General features: G+C 44.5%; 1 protein-coding gene across 5 annotated transcripts in view; it reads left to right on the top strand.

Moving 5' to 3' along the window:
* The first annotated feature begins 3816 nt into the window (after positions 1-3816).
* The window catches only part of ABHD12 (abhydrolase domain containing 12, lysophospholipase), a 69833-nt gene continuing 52601 nt past the window's right edge, over positions 3817-21048 (top strand). The window contains exon 1 of one of the 5 annotated variants that reach the window (XM_033429432.2): positions 3817-4230. In XM_033429432.2, the coding sequence (XP_033285323.1) occupies positions 4040-4230 (191 nt within the window). In that variant the 5' untranslated portion in view covers positions 3817-4039. The remainder of the gene's footprint in view (positions 4231-21048) is intronic. The other 4 variants (XM_033429430.2, XM_004270440.3, XM_033429431.2 and 1 more) reach the window with 4 other exon arrangements.

The following is a 21048-nucleotide window of genomic DNA, read 5'->3' on the forward strand; positions in this document are numbered from 1 at the left end:
CCCGCTTTGGCGCCCAAACGCGCAACCAATAGGAGCGCACTGCCGGCCTGCAGGCTACGGCGGCGGCCAGGGGACATTTGCCTCCGCTCTGCAGCCGCAGTGCCACAGGAAGCCCCACACCTGGGCGGTTACGAACCTTGGTGTGGCTTCAGCCCAGCCCTCCTGTCCAGGCCTTGGTCTGAGCTCAGGCTGAGCCGCAGGACAGCTCCCGCGCAGCACAGCTCGGGATGGACGTACGTCCCCTTTTCCGTTGGATTCATTCATTCTCGTTTAGGTTAACGGGGACGCGCACGATGCGGTCTAGAAGGCAGACCCGGCAAAGGTGTGCAGTGATGTTAGCACCCAGCGTTGCGTCTGTTCGGTTTTGCAGTGTGGGTTTGTTTGTGTGATGGTAAAGGGAAAACAACTTTTATTGGGTATCTCTTGTGTGCTAGGGACTGTGACATACTTCACCTAATTCTCACGATTATCCTTAAAGTGGTTATTAAGACTCTTGGTACTGATTAGAAAACAGAAGTTAGAGAACTTGCCCAAGATCACACAGTTCGTAAAGTGACAGACCCTGTATTTAAGCCTTCAACTCCACCGTACTACATTTGATATTAAATCAGTCATTTAAAAACGTGTACAATAACTCACAAGGTGGTGGTTGGGGATTGCCCTTGATTAACATGAATACACATAGCCATATTCCCGCCGAGATGATGACGGAAATTTTCATAACCATATAGAATCAAAGGTGGGAATTACTGCTATGGAAACAATTCGTTTTATTTGGCTTTTTTTTTTTTTTTTTTTTTGGCCCCGCGATGTGACATGCGGGGTCTTAGTTCTCAAACCCATGCCCCCTGCAGTGGAAGTGCGCAGAGTCCTAACCACTGGACCACCAGGGAATTCCCGTGGCTATTTTTTTTTTTTTAAAACAGTGTTACTTTGGACTTCTCTGGAAGTCCAGTGGTTAAGAATCCACGCTTCCACTGCAGGGGGCGCTGGTTCCATCTCTGGTCAGGAACTAAGATCCCACATGCCAAGCGGCCAATAAATAAATAAAATAAACAAACAACGTTACTTGGATCCATTCTATCTAACCCTAGAAACTTTGTTCCTCTTTTGCAAGTATAGATACAGTAGATGTGTGGTCTGAGAAATGAGCCTGGGAATGGTCTACAAAGCCTCTGAATCTTATCCTTACGTTGAGTGACCTTTCCTTCCCAGCTCTACAGTAATGGATAATTTAGCTAAGTGTTTTTATCAAATACACAATTCTATAGTGTAATCCAAGGAACACCAGTATCCACAACCTTTCTTTGCCATAAACCTTTTCAATTTCAGACCTCAGGCCTGAGACTCACTTCCTTACCTATACAGTGGGGGCAGTAGTACCCACTTCTGGGGGTTTGTGATGATTCATTATTCCTTCAGCAGATATTTATGAAGTGCATATTCAGCATTGTTCTAGACACTGAAGATAAAGCAGCAAAGTCCCTGCCGTCAGAGTCTAAGTTCTAGTGTGGGAAACAGCAATACGCAGATACAGATATACTGATGACAAATATATTGGTGAAAAGTGCTAAGAAGAGTGTAAGTCAGGGCATATATGTATAAAATAGTCAGGGCATATATGTATAAAATAGATAACTAATGAGAACCTGTTGTTTAGCATGGGGAACTCTGCTCAATGATCTGTGGTGACCTAAATGGGAAGGAAATCTAAAAAAGAGTGGATATATGTATACCTCTAACTGATTCATCTTGCTGTACAGCAGAAACTAACACAATGGTGTAAAGCAACTATACTCCAATAAAAATTAAAAAAAAAAAAGAGTGTAAGTCAGGGAAGGTGAACTGTGACAGTGAGAGGGCCTGAAGGTTTCGAGTTAGTGTTCAGAGAAGGCACAGACCTAAAGTGGAAGGGAGTTAGCCATGTGGATATGATGACTCATGTACATGCCACCCACACCCTGGGGCCCCTGCCTCAGCAAGGAGGCAGTGATACTGGAGCTGGGTGAGCTAGAGAGAGGCTGGTGGCTGAGAACAGAGTGAGGGCTGAGCAGTGGCTGAGGCCAAGTCAAGTAGGCCCGTTGGCCCATTTCATAAGCTTTCGGTTTTATTTTCCACAAGGTGGGGAGCCATTGAAGTGTTTTGAGCAAATAAGTGACAGAACTGGATCTAGAGTTTTTAAAAAGACCTTTGTGGCCACTGGATTAAGTAGACAGAAGTGAGGCAGGAGACCATTTAGGCTATTATAAGAATCCAAGTGAGGGATTATGGCACTTTGGCCCATGGTGGAGGTGGTGAGAAGTGGTTGATCCTGGATAGATTTTGAAAGGAGGCTTGGTGATAGACCTGCTGTGTCATGAGAAGGGAGGAATCAAGGATGACTCAAAGGCTTTGGCCTGAGGAACTGTAAGGATGGACTTAGCATTCTGGAGGTGGGGAAGGCTATGGATGGAGCTGGGAGCATTCTGGAGGTGGGGAAGGTTATGGATGGAGCTGGGGTGGGAGAAGAGCTGAGAGCTCAGCTTTGAACATGATTTTAGGTGCCTGTTGGATGTCAGAGTGGATGAGTAGACCACTGGATAGAGGAGCCTGGAGTTCAAGGAAGAGGTGTGGACTGGAGATACAAATGTAGGTGTCCCCATTGTAGGGTGACCTGGATAAGATTAGAGCCTGGGTAAGATTACTTATAGAGTGAGTGTGGACCAAGAGTTGAGGACTGGAGCAAGGCCTAATACCAGCAAGAAAGACTCAGTACCCCTTACTCTCTTCTTTCCAGCCCTCCCTTCCTAGCTTTTTTGTTTTTCTATTGATTGGAAAGGATTTAGTGAGTGATAGAGTAAAAAAATGTTTTACACTTTATTTTCTGGATTCCCAGTCTCCAGTATGTGCTTCTACATTACTTTAAAGAATTCACCAAAAGTATATTTGGACAAATATGAATGCTGGTTGTGATATTTAGTAATATGGTCAGTGAAATTCTTTTGCAATTTCTAAGTATCATTACAAAGCTAATATAAGGAGCTATTGAATTTCTAAAGACGTTTCTAATTGATCTTAAGTTATCAGTTGCCAATAGTTTTCACTGGCACAAATGTTGAAATTACAAGTTACTTTGGAATAAATAAGCGAATCTCTTGGTTGTACATCATTTGTAAAAAAAATAAAATAATGCCATATTAAAGAAAGCCAAAGCTATAAAACTGAATAGGTGAAACTGCTCTTTCCTTTCTGTTTTTAGGATGGGTTGAATTAGTACTTAATTTGTGTTTCACAAGTGGCAATTTGTGAAATGGATTCTTCCCCCAACAGCTAGTTCTGCTTTATAAAAATCTAAAATCTAATAGTTTTTTTAAAAAAGTAAAAATTTTAAGCAGCTCAGTTTTCAAACGTTCGGCCCAAAAGAAAAAAAAAAAGAAATATCTATACATTTCTGTTTCAAATTAAAAAACAAAACTACCAGATCACATATTTTTTAAAGAAAAGTCCTTGTGGGAAAATAGTTATAAATCATTATTAGGACAGAATTGTCATGTCACCTTTTTCTTTTTGTTGTGTAAATTCTTATAAAACCTTTTCGGGGGTTTCCACTGTTGGGGGGAGTCAGAGAGCCGGGGATATGCGCGGAGTACCCTTTGGGCCGCTGCAGTGGGCACCAGGCGGCCTCGTGTCTGACCTAGCCCGACCCCTGCCCAGCGCTACTCCGCCAGTCAGCCGCGCCCGAACGGTGACGCGCCTTGCGGCTTCGTTTGCCCGTGTCCAAGATGGCTGCGATCGCCGCTGGGGATGTTGGGCGCGCCGGGCGCCGGGTAGGGGGCCCCGGCCGGCGTACCCGCCTACAGCCACTCAGCGCTGGCCAATCAGCGCAGGGAGGCCGCCGGCCCCGCCCCGACCCCGGCCGGCAGGGACGTCAGGGCGGCGGGCTCCAAGCGGCGGCGGCGGCGGCGGCGGCGGTGGTGGCTCACCTGAGCGGCTGCTCCCCTGAGCGGCGGCGGGTGGCGAGGCCCGGGGCGAGGGTGAGGCCGGCGGTGCTGGCCACGGGATGAGGAAGCGGACCGAGTCAGTCGCCCTGGAGCATGAGCGCCACGCCGCCTCGGGCTCGTCCTCCGCCGGCTCGGCCGCCGCGGCGCTGGACGCCGACTGCCGCCTGAAGCAGAACCTGTACCTGGCGGGCCCCGGGCCGGCCGAGCCGCGCTGCGCCGCCGACGCAGGCATGAAGCGGGCGCTGGGCAGGTGAGGAGCGGCGGAGGCGGCCCGGGACCCACAACCCTCCGGAGCTACTTGCCCTCCACCCCGCGTGCCCCCCGACCCTCTCCGGGCGTCCCCGGGTGCCTCCCCCGTGGTCCCCCTCTGGCCCCCGCGCCCCCTTCCTTCTCGGGCGGGCCTGGGGGGGCCCTCCAGTGACCGGCAGGTGAGCGCCTCTCGACGAGGGTGGCGAGCTCCTGGACGCCTGGGAGCGCCGACTCCGCTCCGACCTGCTCTGCGTCCGACTCCGACCCATCGTCCCTCTCGCCGGGTGGGCAGCTCACCGGTGCCTGAGTCTCCGCGGCACCCTTTGCTCGAAGCTGCCGGTCCCTCGGGGACGGTTGAGGGGTCGGCCTTGTGCAGGGACACGGGGTGCACCGCATCCTCGGCTGTCGAGGGGGTGGGGGGAAGCCCGGCGTTCGCGAGCAGCTGGCTGGTGGTACGTGGAATGTGTCCGCAGGAGTCGTCTCCTTGGGAATCTCCGTCCCGTCCGGAAGTCACCTGGTTATTTTCGGTCTCCCTTTGGGGAGATGAATGCGTTTATGTTAAATTAATCTCACAGTTGGGATAGGGGCATATTTCACGCGGGCAAGTCTCTCCCCATAGTCTGGCTGTTTGTAGAACGTATCACTCATGGCAGTTTTGAAGTCTTGATGTTTCAGTGGTGTTTGAAGAAGTTAGTATGTAATGTTCTCAGGTGTTGTAGCAGAGTCACTTATTTTGGGGTCAACTGGAATGCCCTTAATTGACACTGGCCACTTCCGTGTAAAATATTTATCCAAATAGCCCCTAAAAACATCAACTGCATTGCCTGAAAGATCATGAAATTAAACTATATACCTCTCTAAGTCAGTGGTTCCCAGTCCTGCCAGAAGTTCAGGGACTGACAATATTTTTGTTTTTGTGTAAAATTATCTAGCAACTGGTGAGTATCTTTTGTGAAACTAAGCTGTTCTGTGGAAAGGTTTATCTGCATTAAAAACTCACAACTGGCTTTAATGCACTTTTAGTAACAAGCTTGACATAGCACTTAGATAGGTTGGGAACTCTTCCTCTGAAGAAATCAAGTTGTGATGCACAATGTTTGGGGAAACAGTGCTGGCCTGGCACCTTCCTTGAAAGATGTACTGTATTAAAAGGATCTGATTATTTTTATTTTTGAGTTGAAGACAAAGAGAGACATTCAAGTGGTGCCATATCCTTTGGATAAACAAAAGGCTGTTACGGGAATAAAAAGAAAAGCAGAGGGCGGGAAGGCCAAATTTGTGTGTCAGCCCATGGCTTCCTTCCCTATTGCCTGAAATGCTCTCCTGGATGTTCTCCTGCTGCGTCTTCTCCTTCAACCAGGTCTCTGCTTTACTGTCACCTCTTCAGAGAGGCCTTCCCAGACCAGCACATCCAAAATAGCCTTCCTGCCGCCCCCAACCCCCCTACTCTGTTTACTTGTTTCTTCATCGCACTTATCCCTTAGCTCAGGGGTCCCCTGTGGTCCCCAGGCCACACAGCAGGTGAGCAGAGCAGCGGGAGGCCAGGCGAAGCTTCATCTTCCACTACCCATCACTCCCCATTACTCGCATTACCACCTGAACCATCCCCGCCCATCACTCACATTACTGCCTGAAACCATCCCCCTCCTTTCCGTGGAAAAACTGTCTTCCATGAAACTGGTGCCTGGTGCCAGAAAGGTTGGGGACCGCTGCCTTAGCTGACGGTGTGATTGCCTGCACACTTGACTTGCTTTGTGGGTAGTCTCCTTCACGAGAACGGAAGCCCTCTGAGAGCAGGGACAATTTTTCTCTCAGCGTCTGTCTCCAGGGCCTGGCACATAGTAGGTGGGAGAAAATACTTGGTGAATGAATATCTAGAATAGATACCTAGAATTGGAATTGCTGAGCCAAGGGATGTGTGTTTATGACTTTGAAAGCAAAGGCCAAAGTGCACTCCCAAGAAGTTGTACTGACACGCTCTCCAGTAGTGTCAGTTGCCTGCCCCCCAATAGTGAACATTACCAGATATTTTGATCTTTTTCTACTTGATTGATGAAAATGACATCTGATTTGTAACTTTAATTTGCATTTCTTAATGGTTAGGTGGCAATTTTTGTGTGTTTTTCTAAGCTCATTATACATCTTTGGGATTATTTACGTCTTTAATGATCCGCCTTTGTTTGGGTCCTCCTGCACATTTCTTTTAACTTTCTATTGTGCACGTGTTCAAATATACAAAAGTAGAGGAGACAGTATAATATAATGAATAGTCAATAGTTTTCCATGTTTTGCCAATCTTGAATCATCTCTTCCTCCTCCCCTCCATTTTTAGTATGGTGGGGGACTAGGCTATTTTAAAGCAAATGATTTCATCCATAAATATTTCGCAGTATATCATGAACAAATAAGGACTTTTTGAAATATATCTAACCCCAAAGCTATTATCATATTGTGTCAAAATTAACAATTTATAATCTGTAATTAATTTAATATTATCTAATATCCAGTCTACACATACATTTCCCTGTCTCAGAAATGTCTTTTTAAGTCAGTTTTAAAATCCTGTACATTTCTTAAATTTATTCCTAGTTATTTTATCTTTCTGTTGTTATTGAAAATAGAATATTTTCTTATATTACATATTGTAACTGGTTGTATTTATTACTTCTGTAACTAGCAACTTACATAATCTTAGTTTCAAGTAGTTTTTGCAGTTGTTTCTCGAATTTTCCAGGTATACTATCATGTCAGCTGCAAATAATAAGAATTTTGTCTCGTTTTCTACTTTCTTATGTCTTTTGTTTCTTTCTCTTTTTTGGTTACATTGTATTTCCAGAACGAAGTTGAATAATAGGGATGATACTGGGTATCCTGACTTTAAAGAGAGTTCTTTTAGTGTTTGTGCCACGTTAGTTATTTTAGTAAGGGGTGTGTTGCTGTTTTGTCATTTTTTAAGTCAAAAATGGTTGTTGAATTTTATCAAATGCTGTTTTAGCATCTGTGAAATTATCATATAAATTTTGTCTCTTGACCTGTTAGTATGCTGAGTTGTAGTAATAGATTTTATAATATTGAATCATCATTTTATCTTATTGAATCATCATTATTGAGTCATCAATGATAACTCTTTTTTTTTTTTTTTTTGCGGCACGTGGGCCTCTCACTGTTGTGGCCTCTCCCGCTGTAGAGCACAGGCTCTGGACGCGCAGGCTCAGCGGCCATGGCTCACGGGCCCAGCCGCTCCGCGGCATGTGGGATCTTCCGGGATCTTCCTGGACCGGGGCATGAACCCGCGTCCCCTGCATCGGCAGGCGGACTCCCAACCACTGCGCCACCAGGGAAGCCCAATGATAACTCTTATGGTGTAGACAGATTCTATTTATTAATATTTTACACCATTATTTGTGAGACTAGTCTGTAATTTTCTTGTTCAATGCCGTCTTTACCAAGTTGTTTTAGTGTTTTCTATAGCTTTATTAAAAGTTTTCTCTTTCTCTTCTTTAGCCAGTTTAAACACTTTTGAAATGATCTCTTTCTTTAAATTTTGGTAGAATTCACCTGTAAAACTACCTAAGTGTGGTGCCTTTTTTTAGAATATAGCACTTTGATAACTATTATAGTTTCTTAGATTTGCTCTCTCTTCCTGGGTTCGGTTTTGGTTATTTATATGTTTATAGTAAATCATCTTTTATATCTAGCTTTTTCCTCTGTACCTGGGGCTGTTCTCTAGTCTTGTTTCCTATTTTATATACTTATACTTTTTTCCCCTTTTTTCTTGCTCTAGTACACACACACACACACACACACACACAGAGTAAAGTGGATTTTTTCTTAAATAAAAAAATATTTTTTCCCAAAGTAAACCTTTTTTTGTTTATTATTCTGGGAGGCCAGGATGGAGAGAACGTGTTCTATCTGAAGGGGGCAGCAGCTACTGCAGTCTCTCCTGTTGCTCCCCAGCAGGAATGTGGTTCCAGGACAGCCAGATCTTCCAGTCTTTCCTGAAGAGTAAGCTGGGTGTAAGCCTGCATCTGTGATCTCTAACTTTTTAAATGTTGCTGGCAACTAATTCAGATGAAAACAACAACCTTGGAGGGAAAACAAAACCAAAACCAGTTTGTGTGTGTGTTTTTAATTTTATTTATTTATTTATTTGGCTGCCTTGGGTCTTAGTTGGGGCACGTGGGCTTCTCTCTAGTTGCGGCTTGTGGGCTCAGTAGTTGTGGTGTGCGGGCTTAATTGCCCCAGGGCATGTGGGATCTTAGTTCCCTGACCAAGGATCGAACCCGTGTCCCCTGCATTGGAAGGCGGATTCTTAACCCCTGGACCACCAGGGAAGTCTGTGTGTGTGTGTGTGTGTGTGTGTGTGTGTGTGTGTGTGTGTGTGTGTGTGTGTGTTTAATTGAAGTATAGTTGATTTACAATGTTGTATTTCAGTTGTACAGCAAAGTGATTCATATATATATATGTTCTTTTTCAGATTCTTTTCCCTTATAGGTTATTACAACATACTGAGTATAGTTCCCTTTTGGTTTGTTTTAATTGTTGGACTAAAGGGTTATTATTATTATTTTTTTTTGCGGTACGCGGGCTTCTCACTGTTGTGGCCTCTCCCGTTGCGGAGCACAGGCTCCAGACGCGCAGGCTCAGCGGCCATGGCTCACGGGCCCAGCTGCTCCGCGGCATGTGGGATCTTCCCGGACCGGGGCACAAACCCATGTCCCCTGCATCGGCAGGCGGACTCTCAACCACTGTGCCACCAGGGAAGCCCTAAAGGGTTATTTTTGAAGGTAAATGTTTATCTGACTTACATGTCAACTGTGTACTCCATAAGAGGAGGGACTGGATACTATTTTTGCTTTGCGTATGTCTGGTACAAGGAGGCAAGTGAGGGATTCTGTGGGCCTTTCATTTTCTTTTCTGTAATCTTGGAGTTCTTGGCAATATGCAATAAAGGCATAAGTGGTCTAAATTGGGCCTAAGGAGGCAGTAATGAGATGTATAGGTCTCTGTTTCAGTCAACTAGACTGTCCTTTGACTGTCAACTCCCAGGCCCGATCTGCCAGATAACGGAGATCAGTGGACCGCCTGGGAGATTTCACAGCCGATGACCTTTGTAAATACAGAAGAACTCAGGCATCACCCTTGGTTCCTTCTTGATCCAAAAGAAGGAACTTCATGCAGGGCTGCTGATGGCTTCACCATAACCTAGAAAGGTGGGTGACCAAGGTGAATGTCTGTCTCGGAGCTAGCTTTTGTCCTTAAAGTCTGCTTTTCTCCATCCCCCTTCTCCTCCCACTCCCCAGAGTAGAGTCTGTGCCTGGACCATGACAAGCAGGGGGGCAGGCTTTGTTATGGTGCCTCAAATGGGGCTCCCAACTTGATCCCTCTCTTCCCAGTTGTAGTTTATCTTATCAGGGACACATTCCAGCCCTGGACCCGGGACCCTGGGACTTCACACCTTTTTGGTGAGATTAGTGTCCTGTATCTCTGCTTGTTTCCCAGTTCTTTTCAGCCAGCATATACTCTCCCTTCTCAAGGGAGTGTCTGTCTTCTACAGTAATGTTGAGCATACACTGCTCAAATGCAGGAGATTAAAATCTCCAGAAGATACGTATCACAGAGGTAACCTTGGAAAGAGGCTTAAAAGATGGGTCATCTTCTCAGGGTTCTGCTGACAGCAGTGGAGACAGGATGCCTTTCCAGACTCATGATCCTCCTCCTCCTCCCACTAGAGCACTTCTCCTTCCAAAATGCAGTCTATGGGAAAACTTTAACTGCAATGTTATCTTGAAAACTGACAGATTAAGTCAATGCTTTTCACCTGGACGTGATGCCACAGAACTTGGGTGTCCACATGGAGAGTGGGTAGGTCATTTGTCTCTTCCTGAACTGAGGGCCAGGGTCTGGAGTGTCAGTGAGGACACGGGCTGCTGACACAGGGAAGTGTGATGCCAGGAAACCCAGCCTGAGGTGTCCAGTTAGTAGAAGGACCCGTTGTTTAGGCTTGGTGCCCATCTTAGTATTGTTTGATATTTTAGGGGAAAGCTTGAATGGAAGCTTAGTCTCAAGTGAGTGTTTTCAGGTTTGTGGCTTGGGGTGAGTTGCTTAACTATGAGTTTGTTTCTTCCTCTATAATGTGGGGATAAAAATATCTTCCTTATAGGATTGGGGTGAGGGTCCAGTGTATGAAAGAGCCAGGCACACAGTGAGCACTCAGTGGCATCTTGATCATCCCCAATATTATTGCTAGTGTTATTTGTTGGAGTATTGAGAAAGCTCTGTTAACTTAGGTCAAGAAGAATGTACCCTCCCTCCCTTTCTGCCCCCCAATTTTTTTAGTTAATTAATTAACTTATTATTTATTTATTTTGGCTGTGCTGAATCTTCATTGTGGCACACAGGACCTTTAGTTGTGGCATGCAGGCTTCTTAGTTATGGCATGCGAACTCTTATTTGTGGCATGCATGTGGGATCTAGTTCCTCCACCAGGGATGGAACCTGGGCCCCCTGCATTGGGAGCACGGAGTCTTACCCACTGGACCACCGGGGAAGTCCCTGCCCCCAAACTATTATAGTATGTCTTCTCAGCCAGTTGTCATGCATGTAGTTGTCATCATGATCAGTTAACACATCTGTTGGTAATAGAACGTTTTTAAGCAATACTTTTTGGTTATTCAACACTTTTTTTTCACCTGTTCATTTAGCAAAGTTTGATGTATGTACAGTAACTCTTCTAAGTGCTGAGGCTGCAGCAGTGGATGTGGGTCATGTCTTGTGGACTTTACCTTCTGGTGGCAGAGGCAGGTGACAAGCGAACAAGTATGTGCTGTGTCAGGTGCTCAGGGCTTGAGGAGGAAAGTAGGGCCAGTAAGGAGCAGCTGAGGCATGTATACAGGAGGCCTTTCTCATAAGGGGACATTTGAATAGAAGCCACTGGCTGCTTTAGAGTGGAGGAGTGCCTGGGTATGATGTATGTCATTGACATGTCACTCTGATCGCTGGGATGAAGACGGACTGGAAGGGCAGCAGGAGCAGGGGGACCCGCTAGAAGTCATCCAGGCAACAGATGATGGGGACTTGGGCCTGGGGTAGCTGTGGAGGTGAGAAATGTTGCATTCTGGATCTGTTTCCAAGGAGGTGTCAACAGGATTTGCTGATGGATTAGTAAGAAAGAGCGAGGAGAGTCACAGGATTCACCAGTTCTCTTCTGAGCAGTGGAAGAGTGGAGCTGCCATGTGCTGAGATGGGGCAGTTGTGGGAAATGAGTTTGGTTTGGGGCATATGGAGGTGCCTATGAAACATGCAAGTGGAACAGGTAGGAGTTGGAGTTCAGGGGAGAGCTGGGGCCAACATCTGACGTTAGCCTGCAGGTAGTGTTCAGAGTCACGACAGGATCCCAGGGCTGGACCCTGGGCCCTGGACAGGTAGGGGCTGGAGAAGGGGAGCCTCAAACCAAGGAGACCTGGAGGGAGGCAGCTGAGAGGAGAGTTGGGAGGAAGGGGTCAAGGGAGCTATTGGAAGAAAACCTGTTGCAGAGGAGAGTGTGATCTGCCATTGGATTTGGTTGTTAGTGTGGTTAATTTGAGTGGTGGAGGCAAGAGCCTGATGGAGTGGCTCAAGGGAGAAGTAGGGAGAAGAAATGCAGATAGCTTTTCCAAGGAGTTTTGCCATAAAAGGCAACAGAAATGAGGGGGTGGGTAACTGGAGTAGGAGGAAGTTTCTGACCAGTGCTGTAGAGTGCCTTGGTGTGCTCCTGAGGATAGTCCAGGAGGGGAAAGACTGGTGATGCCGAGTGCTGGTGGCGTGGTGTCTTTGGGACCCAGTACCCCAAGGCCAAGTCAGCGGTCCTCAGACAGGGAGGTAGGCCAAGGGTGCTGTGAAGCTGCAGGGAGGTGGTTAGATGTGTGTGGGGAGCACTGGAGGTTCTCTACTGGGTGCTTCTGTTTTCTCTGTGGAATAAGAGCAAAGCCCTGTGCCAAGGGGAGAGGAGGTACTACAGGTATTTCCCTTTCAGTTCTCAACCTGGACCTGGTCTTACCTCTCTATCCTTAACCTAATCAGATGTTTCCTACCATTATTTGCTAAAGTCTCATTAACACGGACAGTCAAGCTCCTTGGCAGAGACTCTTCTTTTTTTTTTCTTTTTAAGAAGATGTTGGGGGGCTTCCCTGGTGGCGCAGTGGTTGAGAGTCCGCCTGCCGATGCAGGGGACACGGGTTTGTGCCCCGGTCCAGGAAGATCCCACATGCCGTGGAGCGGCTGGGCCCGTGAGCCATGGTCGCTGAGCCTGCACGTCTGGAGCCTGTGCTCCTCAACGGGAGAGGCCACAACAGTGAGAGGCCCGCGTACCGCAAAAAAAAAAAAAGAAGATTTTGGGGATAGGAGTTTATTAATTAATTAATTTATTTTTGCTGCGTTGGGCCTTCATTTCTGTGCGAGGGCTATCTCTAGTTGTGGCAAGTGGGGGCCACTCTTCATCGCGGTGCGTGGGCCTCTTGCTATCGCGGCCTCTCGTTGTGGAGCACAGGCTCCAGATGCGCAGGCTCAGTAGTTGTGGCTCACGGACCTAGTTGCTCTGCGGCATGTGGGATCCTCCCAGACCAGGGCTCGAACCCGTGTCCCCTGCATTAGCAGGCAGATTCTCAACCACTGCGCCACCAGGGAAGCCCGAAACTCTTCTTTTTGACACGCGGTGTTGCAAAAATGGATGACAGAAGTGGTTCTCATGGGAAGTCGTTTCAGCTGTGACTTGCTGTGTGTCTGAGAAGCCATGTATGTTCTGCACAGCCGAGTACTGCCTGGTCCTGGGGGGCCTGAGGGCAGCTGCCCCCCGGAGGGCCCTGCATATGGCCCAGTGACGGAGGTGTTAAGCTGGGTTTGAGGTGGAGGTGGGGAAGAGATCAACATGAACGGAGGGCAACACAGAGTGAGTATGTGGGACGTAGGCAGAATTCTTACCTCTCAGGTTTTGCTAATACACAAATAGAAGTTTCTAAATAGAATTTGTCTTGAGATGATACTTATGGGCTTTAGTTGTCTTAATCATGTGTAATCTGTTTACCAGGTATGGAAATGCCCTGAGAAGGTAAAAAGAGAAGGGGGTAGATGAGTGTCAGTGTGAGGAGTTTCAGAAGGAATTTCATTTTGCAAAGATGAAGGCAGAGAAGGAGTGTCAATGAAGGAATACAAGCATATCTCAGGAATGCTGCAATTTAGGGTTTGTCCTTAAAGCTTGAAAGTTGTCCTGAGCATTAGGGTAAAGAAAAGAAAGTTGCAGTTATTTTCAGTTCTTATCACACTTTCAGATCTCCACACAAGGTTTAGAGATATATATACATATATATTTTTTAATAAATTTATTTATTTATTTTTGGCTGTGTTGGGTCTTTGTTGCTGCACTTGGACTTGCTCTAGTTGCGGCAAGCAGGGACTACTCTTCATTGCAGTGCGTGGGCTTCTCATTATGGTGGCTTCTCTTCTGGCGGAGCACGGGCTCTAGGTGCGTGGGCTTCAGTAGTTGTGGCATGCGGGCTCAGTAGTTGTGGCTTGCGGGCTCTAGAGCGCAGGGTCAGTAGTTGTGGCGCACGGGCTTAGTTGCTCCACGGCATGTGGTATCTTCCAGAACCAGGGCTCGAACCCATGTCCCCTGCATTGGCAGGCGCATTCTTTACCACTGTGCCACCAGGGAAGTCCCAAGGTTCAGATATATTGACTGAACTATTCGTAATGGGAAGGTAAGAATGTTCAGTGTTGAAGCAGATCGTTTGGATGCCATAGTTCAGGGTCCTAAAAGAGATATATGCCTTTTAACTTTCAACTGTTTCTTTCTCCTAATAATGTGTACAACACAGACTCTTTACTGTTTCATGTTTGACTTGTGCCATTCCTAGTCCTGGAACATCATGTGGTTCCTACCTGAAAGTGGCCGTGTCAGTGTTGGGTGCTCATAGATTATTGTATTCAACAAACAGTTAACTTGCTTCTATTGTTTGTTTGATATCAAGCTAGGCACTGGGAAAGAAGAAAGATGGCAGTATCTTTTTTTTAACATTTTTATTGGAGTATAATTGCTTTGCAGTGGTGTGTTAGTTTCTTCAAGCATTTTTATTATGTCTATAGAAGAGACAAAATGCAAGTGTGGCTGGAGATGATTAGTCTGATCTCACATTCATCCTTTGTTGCTCTGACATTTTTTGTGCTGTTTTATTTTCACAGTATCTCATCTTTTAGGCTCCCACTTCAGTGACAGGATATAACTCATCCTGTCAATGCATCCCTGGCATACCAAGCTTTCTGTAGATAAAAGAAAAGAAATGTTCACAGTTTAGGAACACGGCACACCTTGACAAGGCATGTCATGGCAGAACCTACGGGAAGGAAAATAAGACTGCCATTCTAGGACATCGGATACTTGGCTTTGGGTTCCAGAAGGAAGGGACTGTTACACCAGTGGAGGCCAGCTGGGAGCCTGCCAGTATAGCCCCAGAGCCTCAACAGAAAGCACAAGGGAGATTCTGCAGGGACCAAGGCAGGGATCTTCAGGTATGAGGCCACCGCAAGGGATGGCAACTGCCATGGTGAAAGGCAGCCCTTGAGAGATCCTGTCTTCTTCCCTCTGTTCCCTTCTTATTTTGTTTTTTTTCCTGATTACAAAAGTAAAAAAAGATTTCTTAATACAGATTTAAAACACAGAATATAATTGAGAAAGTGGAATTATCCCCTGGATAATTACTGTTAACAGTGTGACATATATTGAGAAGATTGCTTGCATGTTTATTCTTTTATTCATCTAACAAATACTTGTTGAAGACGTAGTGTGTGCTGGAGGCTGTGGATAAAATGTTACAGAGTCAGACAGGTCCCAACCCTTGTGGAGCTCACATTCTCCTCGTGAAGGAGAAGGAAAGCAAAAAAGGTACATGTAAATACACAGTAAATTTCAAGAGGTGGTAAAGTGCTATAAAGAAAAACAGGGCTTCCCTGGTGGCGCAGTGGTTAACAATCTGCTTGCCAATGCAAGAGACACGGGTTTGAGCCCTGGTCTGGGAAGATCCCACATGCCGTGGAGCAACTAAGCCCGTGAGCCACAACTACTGAACCTGCGCTCTAGAGCTCGCAAGCCACAACTACTGAGCCCACATGCCACAATTACTGAGCCTGTGCGCCTAGAGCCCATGCTCCACAACAAGAGAAGCCACTGCAATGAGAAGCCTGTGCACTGCAACGAAGAGTAGCCCCCACTTGCCGCAACTAGAGAAAGGCCATGTGCAGCAATGAAGATCCAACGCAGCCAAAAACAAATTAAATAAATAAAGCAAGATAGCTTTAAGAAGAAGATAACAGACCCAAAATGGAGTTGCTTATGCTAAATAAGCCCACGTCACCAAACGGAGACTTAACTTCATTACAGACTCGGCTCTCCTAGAAATGGGTTCTTCAACCAGTCAATCAGGAATCACCTGGTCAGCACTAATGTGGTTATCTGCCTGATAGACCCCTGTTGTCTCCTAAAGGAAAGTGACCGTGGAATAAATAACTCGCTTCTGTTGTCTCATAAAACTTCCTTGTTCCTACTCTCTTCTCCCTGTGAAAGTCTTTCATTTTGTACAGCTCCTTGGAGTTCCTTTCTGTTTGCTACATGAGATGCTGCCCGATTGATGAATTGTTGAATAAAGCCAATAAGATCTTTAAGGTTTGCTCAGATGAATTTTGTTTTTTAACAGGAGGTAAAACAATTGTGTATGAAGCACTTGAAAACAAGCTATACTATAGTGATAAAACATCCTCGTCACTGTCAGGAGAACAAGGCCTTTTCACAGTAGGTCACCCAGCTGTTAAACTCTGCCAACATCCTCATGACTTTTTGTTTTCTTCTCTGGGAACAAAGACATTTATGGGATTGCACTTGTGTATTTTATTAAGGCCTTAAAGCTTTTAATTCTGTTCAGTGAAATTACTCCCAATACTGTGTTTGAATAAGAGTTTGAAGATTGTTCTTAAGGTTTCCACCTATAAACTAGGTAGAAGTCCACCTATTAGTCTTGGGGAGTGAATTTTGGATTTACTCTTTTGTTCCTTCTGAGAGAATATAATAGAATATATATATATATATATATATGTATGTACACATATATATATGATGGAATATATAAGATGTATTTTGAAATATATCTATTAATATAATGGAATAAAGCGAAAAACTCTTCCTTAATAATTTTGATGGTTACAGTAATAGAGGAATTGGTGAAAACTAAATATAGATACTTTTTAATAGGAATACAGTTCTTCCACTTCTGGCCACTGAAGATAGAGTAACAGGGACTGAATTTACCCTGAAATAACTAAAACAACAACAAAATCCAGACAAAATGCATGAAACAAGGTTTCCAAACACTGGCCACTGGCAACGAGAGACAGTAGTCTCTGGAGAGGTGACAAACAAAGTGAGCCCTACTTACAGCTTACTACCGTGAGAGTTTCCCCGCTGTATCACAGGGACAAGGAAATTGATGTGGAGCCTGGTGGACTTCCTGAGCTGTGGATAAGGTGCTGAGAGTCTGGGGACACCAACATGCCTACACTTTATAGGACAGAGGACCAGGGAGAGACATCGGTACAGAGAGAGCTCTGGAGATCTGCAGAGGAGAATCTGGAGATCTCTACACCTTGAGTATTCAACATAGTGCTGCTCAGCACACATGTGTGAGGAAACTATCTGAGGCTGGGGAGAGAACTTCCCGAAAGGTTTAGATGAAACAGTTCCAGTTCCCTCTAACAAGACCATAATTCACTGAACATTGGGTAGAACACTCAGGAACGTCATGCTTCAGTAATGGGAAATAATTAGCCCTAGACAGAGTACTGCTCTGGACCCACCTAACAAATCATAAAAACAAAACCCAGAAGAATCAAACTGTTTCCAATTCACTGCATCCTGAAACAAGATTCAATATTTATAGGAACATAAAAATATCCAGCACCCAACAAAGTAAAATTCACAATGTCTCATATCTAATCAAATATTGCCAGATGTATTAGTTTGCTTGGGCAGCCGTAACAAAGTACTACATACTGGGTGGCTGAAACGAGAGAAATTTATTTTTTCACAATTCTGGACGCTAGAAGTCTGAGATCAGTGTGTTGGCAGCATTGGTTTCTTCTGGGGCCTCTCTCCTTGGCTTGTAGATGTCCATGTTCTCCCTGTGTCTTACATGGTCTTTCCTCTGCATGTCTGTCCAGGTTTCTTCTTATAAGGACACCAGTCTTATTGGATTACAGCCTACCATAATGACCAATTTTTCTTTTTAACATACATTTATTTAGGCTGCGCTGGGTCTTAGTTGCAGCACGCAGACTCTTAGTTGCAGCATGCGAACTCTTTAATAGTTGTGGTATGCATGCAGGATCTAGTTTCCTGAACAGGGATCAAACCCAGGTCCCCTGCATTGGGAACACAGAGTCTTACCCACTTGACCACCAGGGAAGTCCCCACTAATGACCAAATTTTAACTTAATTTAACCTCTTAAAGACTCTATCTCCAAATACAGTCACATTCTTAGCACCTGGGGTTAGTATCTAAATGTATGAATTACAGTTGGGGAGCACAGTGCAAGGAGACAGGAAAATGTAACCTGTAATGAGAATAAACAATCAATGAAAACCAATCCAGAACTGACACAGATGGTACAGTCAGCAAAGGACATTAGAACAGTTATTACAACTATATTCCATGTGTTTAAAAAGTTAAGTAGGGTCATGGAAGATATGAAGATTACCCAAATCAAGTTTCTAAAGATGACAAACTACAAGTGTGTTAAGTGAAAGATACACTGAGGGGCATTAATGGCAGATTAGATGTTGTAGAAGGAAAGATTCAGTTATCCAACATGAAACATATAAAAATCAAAAAATTTTCAGACGTAGCACTGAACTGTGGAACAACTTCAGGCAACTTAATATATGGGTAATTAGAGTTCCCACAGAAGCAGGAGAGAAAGAAAAAATAGGTGAAAGAATAATGGCCAGAAACTTTCCAAGCTTGATGGAAACTGTAAACTCAACTCAGTGAATCACCCACACAAAAAACAGGAAGAAGGGGCTTCCCTGGTGGCGCAGTGGTTGAGAGTCCGCCTGCCGATGTAGGGGACACGGGTTCGTGCCCCGGTCTGGGAAGATCCCACATGCTGCGGAGCGGCTGGGCCCGTGAGCCATGGCCACTGAGCCTGCGCATCCAGAGCCTGTGCTCCACAACGGGAGAGGCCACAACAGTGAGAGGCCCGCGTACCGCAAAAAAAAAAAAAAAAAAACAGAAAAAAAAACCAGGAAGAAAACTATACCAAGGCACATCATAATCAAATTACTCAAAACCAGTGATGAAGAGAAAAATCTTAAAAGCAGCCAGAGGAAGAAAGACATGTACAGAAAAGCAAATATGCAGGTGACAGCAGATTTCTTGTGATAAAAAAAAAGAAGGCCATGGAACAGCATATTTAAAACACTGAAAAAAAAAAAAAACCAAAAAACCTCTGTCCACCTAGAATTTATTCTCTCTTTTCTCTTTTCTTTTCTCTTCTCTTTTCTTTTTTCTTTCCTCTTTTCTTTTTTCTCCTTCCTCCCTGCCTTCTTTCTTTCCTTATAAATGAAGTATAATTGACTTACTATATTAGTTTCAGGTGTACAACATAGTGATTCAGTATTTTTATACATTACAAAATGATCACCATGATAAGTCGCTACCATCTCTCACCCTACAGAGTTATAGTATTATTGATTATATTCCCTGTGCTGTACGTTTCATCCCTGTGACTTACTTATTTTACTGGAAGTTTGTACTTCTTAATCTCCCTAACCTATTTCACTTATCCCCCTACATGCGTCCCCTCTGGTAGCCACCAATTTGTTCTCTATCAGTCTGTTTCTGTTTTGTTTGTTCTGTTCTTTAGATTCCACAAACAAGACAAATCATATGATATTTGTCTTTCTCTGTCTGACTTATCTCAGCATAATACCTTCAGGTCCCTCCATGTTGTCGCAAAAGACAGATTTCATTTTTTTAAAAAATAAGTTTATTTTTGGCTGTGTTGGGTCTTTGTTGCTGCACACAGGCTTTTTCTAGTTGCAGCAAATGGGGGCTACTCTTTGTTGCAGAGCATGGGCTCTAGGCACACGGGCTTCAGTAGTTGTGGTGCTTGGGCTTAGTTGCTCCGCAGCATGTGGGATCTTCCTAGACCAGGGCTCAAACCCATATCCCCTGCATTGGTGGGCAGATTCTTAACCACTGTGCCACCAGTGAAGTTCCCAGATTTCTTTTTTTTTAAATGGCTGAATAATGGTCTTGTGTGTGTGTGTGTGTGTGTGTGTGTGTGTGTGTATCACATCATTATCCATTCATCTGTTATTTGTTGTCTTTTTTGATGATAGTCATTCTGACAGGTGTGAGGTGATATCTCATGGTTTTCATTTGCATTTACTTGTTGATTAGTGATGCTAAGCATCTTTTCATGTGTCTGTTGGCCATCTGTGTATCTTCTTTGGAAAAACGTCTGTGTGGGTCCTCTGACCCATTTTTTAATTGGGCTGTTTGTTTTTTAATGTTTAGTTGTATGAGTTCTTATACATATTGGCTATTAACCCCTTATCAAATACACTGTTTGCAAATATCTTCTCTCATTCAGTAGGGTGCCTTTTTGTTTTGCTGATAGTTTCCTTCACTGTGCAAAAGCTTTTTAGTTGGATGTAGTCCTATTCGTTTATTTTTCCTTTTGTTTCCCTTGCCTGAGGAGATATCTATATATCTATATCTATTTGATGTCAGAGAGCATACTGCCTATGTTTTCTTCTAGGAGTTTATGGTTTCAGGTCTTACATTTAAGTCATTAATCCATTTTGAATTTATTTTTGTATATAGTGTGAGAAAGTAGTCCAGTTCGCTTCTTTTGCATGTAGCTCTCCAGTTTTCCCAACACCGTTTATTGAAGAGGCTTTCTTTTTCCCATCATATATTCTTGCCTCCTTTGTCATAGATTAATTGACCATATAAGTGTGGGTTTATTTCTGGGCTCGCTCTTCTGTTCTGTTGATCCATGTGTCTGTTTTCGTGCCAGTATCATACTGTTTTTTTGTTTTTGTTTGTTTGTTTAGGCTGCACTGTGTCTTAGTTGCGGCACGCGAGATCTTGTAGCATGTTTACTTGCAGCATGCGGGATCTTTAGTTGCGGCATGTGGGCTTCTTAGTTGTGGCATGCATGTGGGATCTTTTTCCCCGACTAGGGATTGAACTGAGGCACCTTGCATTGGGACTGTGGAATCTTACCCACTGGACCACGAGGGAAGTCCCACTGTTGTTTTTTTTTTAAATTGAAGTATAGTTGATTTACAGTGTTGTCATACTGTATTGATTACTATAGCTTTGTAGTATAGTTGGAAATAATGGAGCATGATACCTCCAGCTTTGTTCTTTCTTAAAATTATTTTGGCTATTTTGGACTCTTTTGTGTTTCCATACAAATTTGGGCATTATTTGTTGTAGTTCTGTGAAAAATTCCGTTGGAATTTGGTAGGGATTGCATTGAATCTGTGGATTGTCTTGGGATTCTTCTAATCCATGAACATGGTATATCTTTCCATTTGTTTCTTTTTAGTTTCTTTCATCAGTGTATTATAGTTTTCTGGGTACAGCTCTTTTCCCTCCTTGGTTAGATTTACTCCTGGATATTTTATTCTTTTTGATGCAATTGTAAATGGGGTTGTTTTCTTAATTTCTCTTTCTGACAGTTCATTAGTGTACAGAAATGCAACAGATTTGTATTATTTTGC

The sequence above is a fragment of the Orcinus orca genome, chromosome 16, assembly GCF_937001465.1.
Source record: "Orcinus orca chromosome 16, mOrcOrc1.1, whole genome shotgun sequence".
NCBI lineage: Eukaryota > Metazoa > Chordata > Mammalia > Artiodactyla > Delphinidae > Orcinus > Orcinus orca.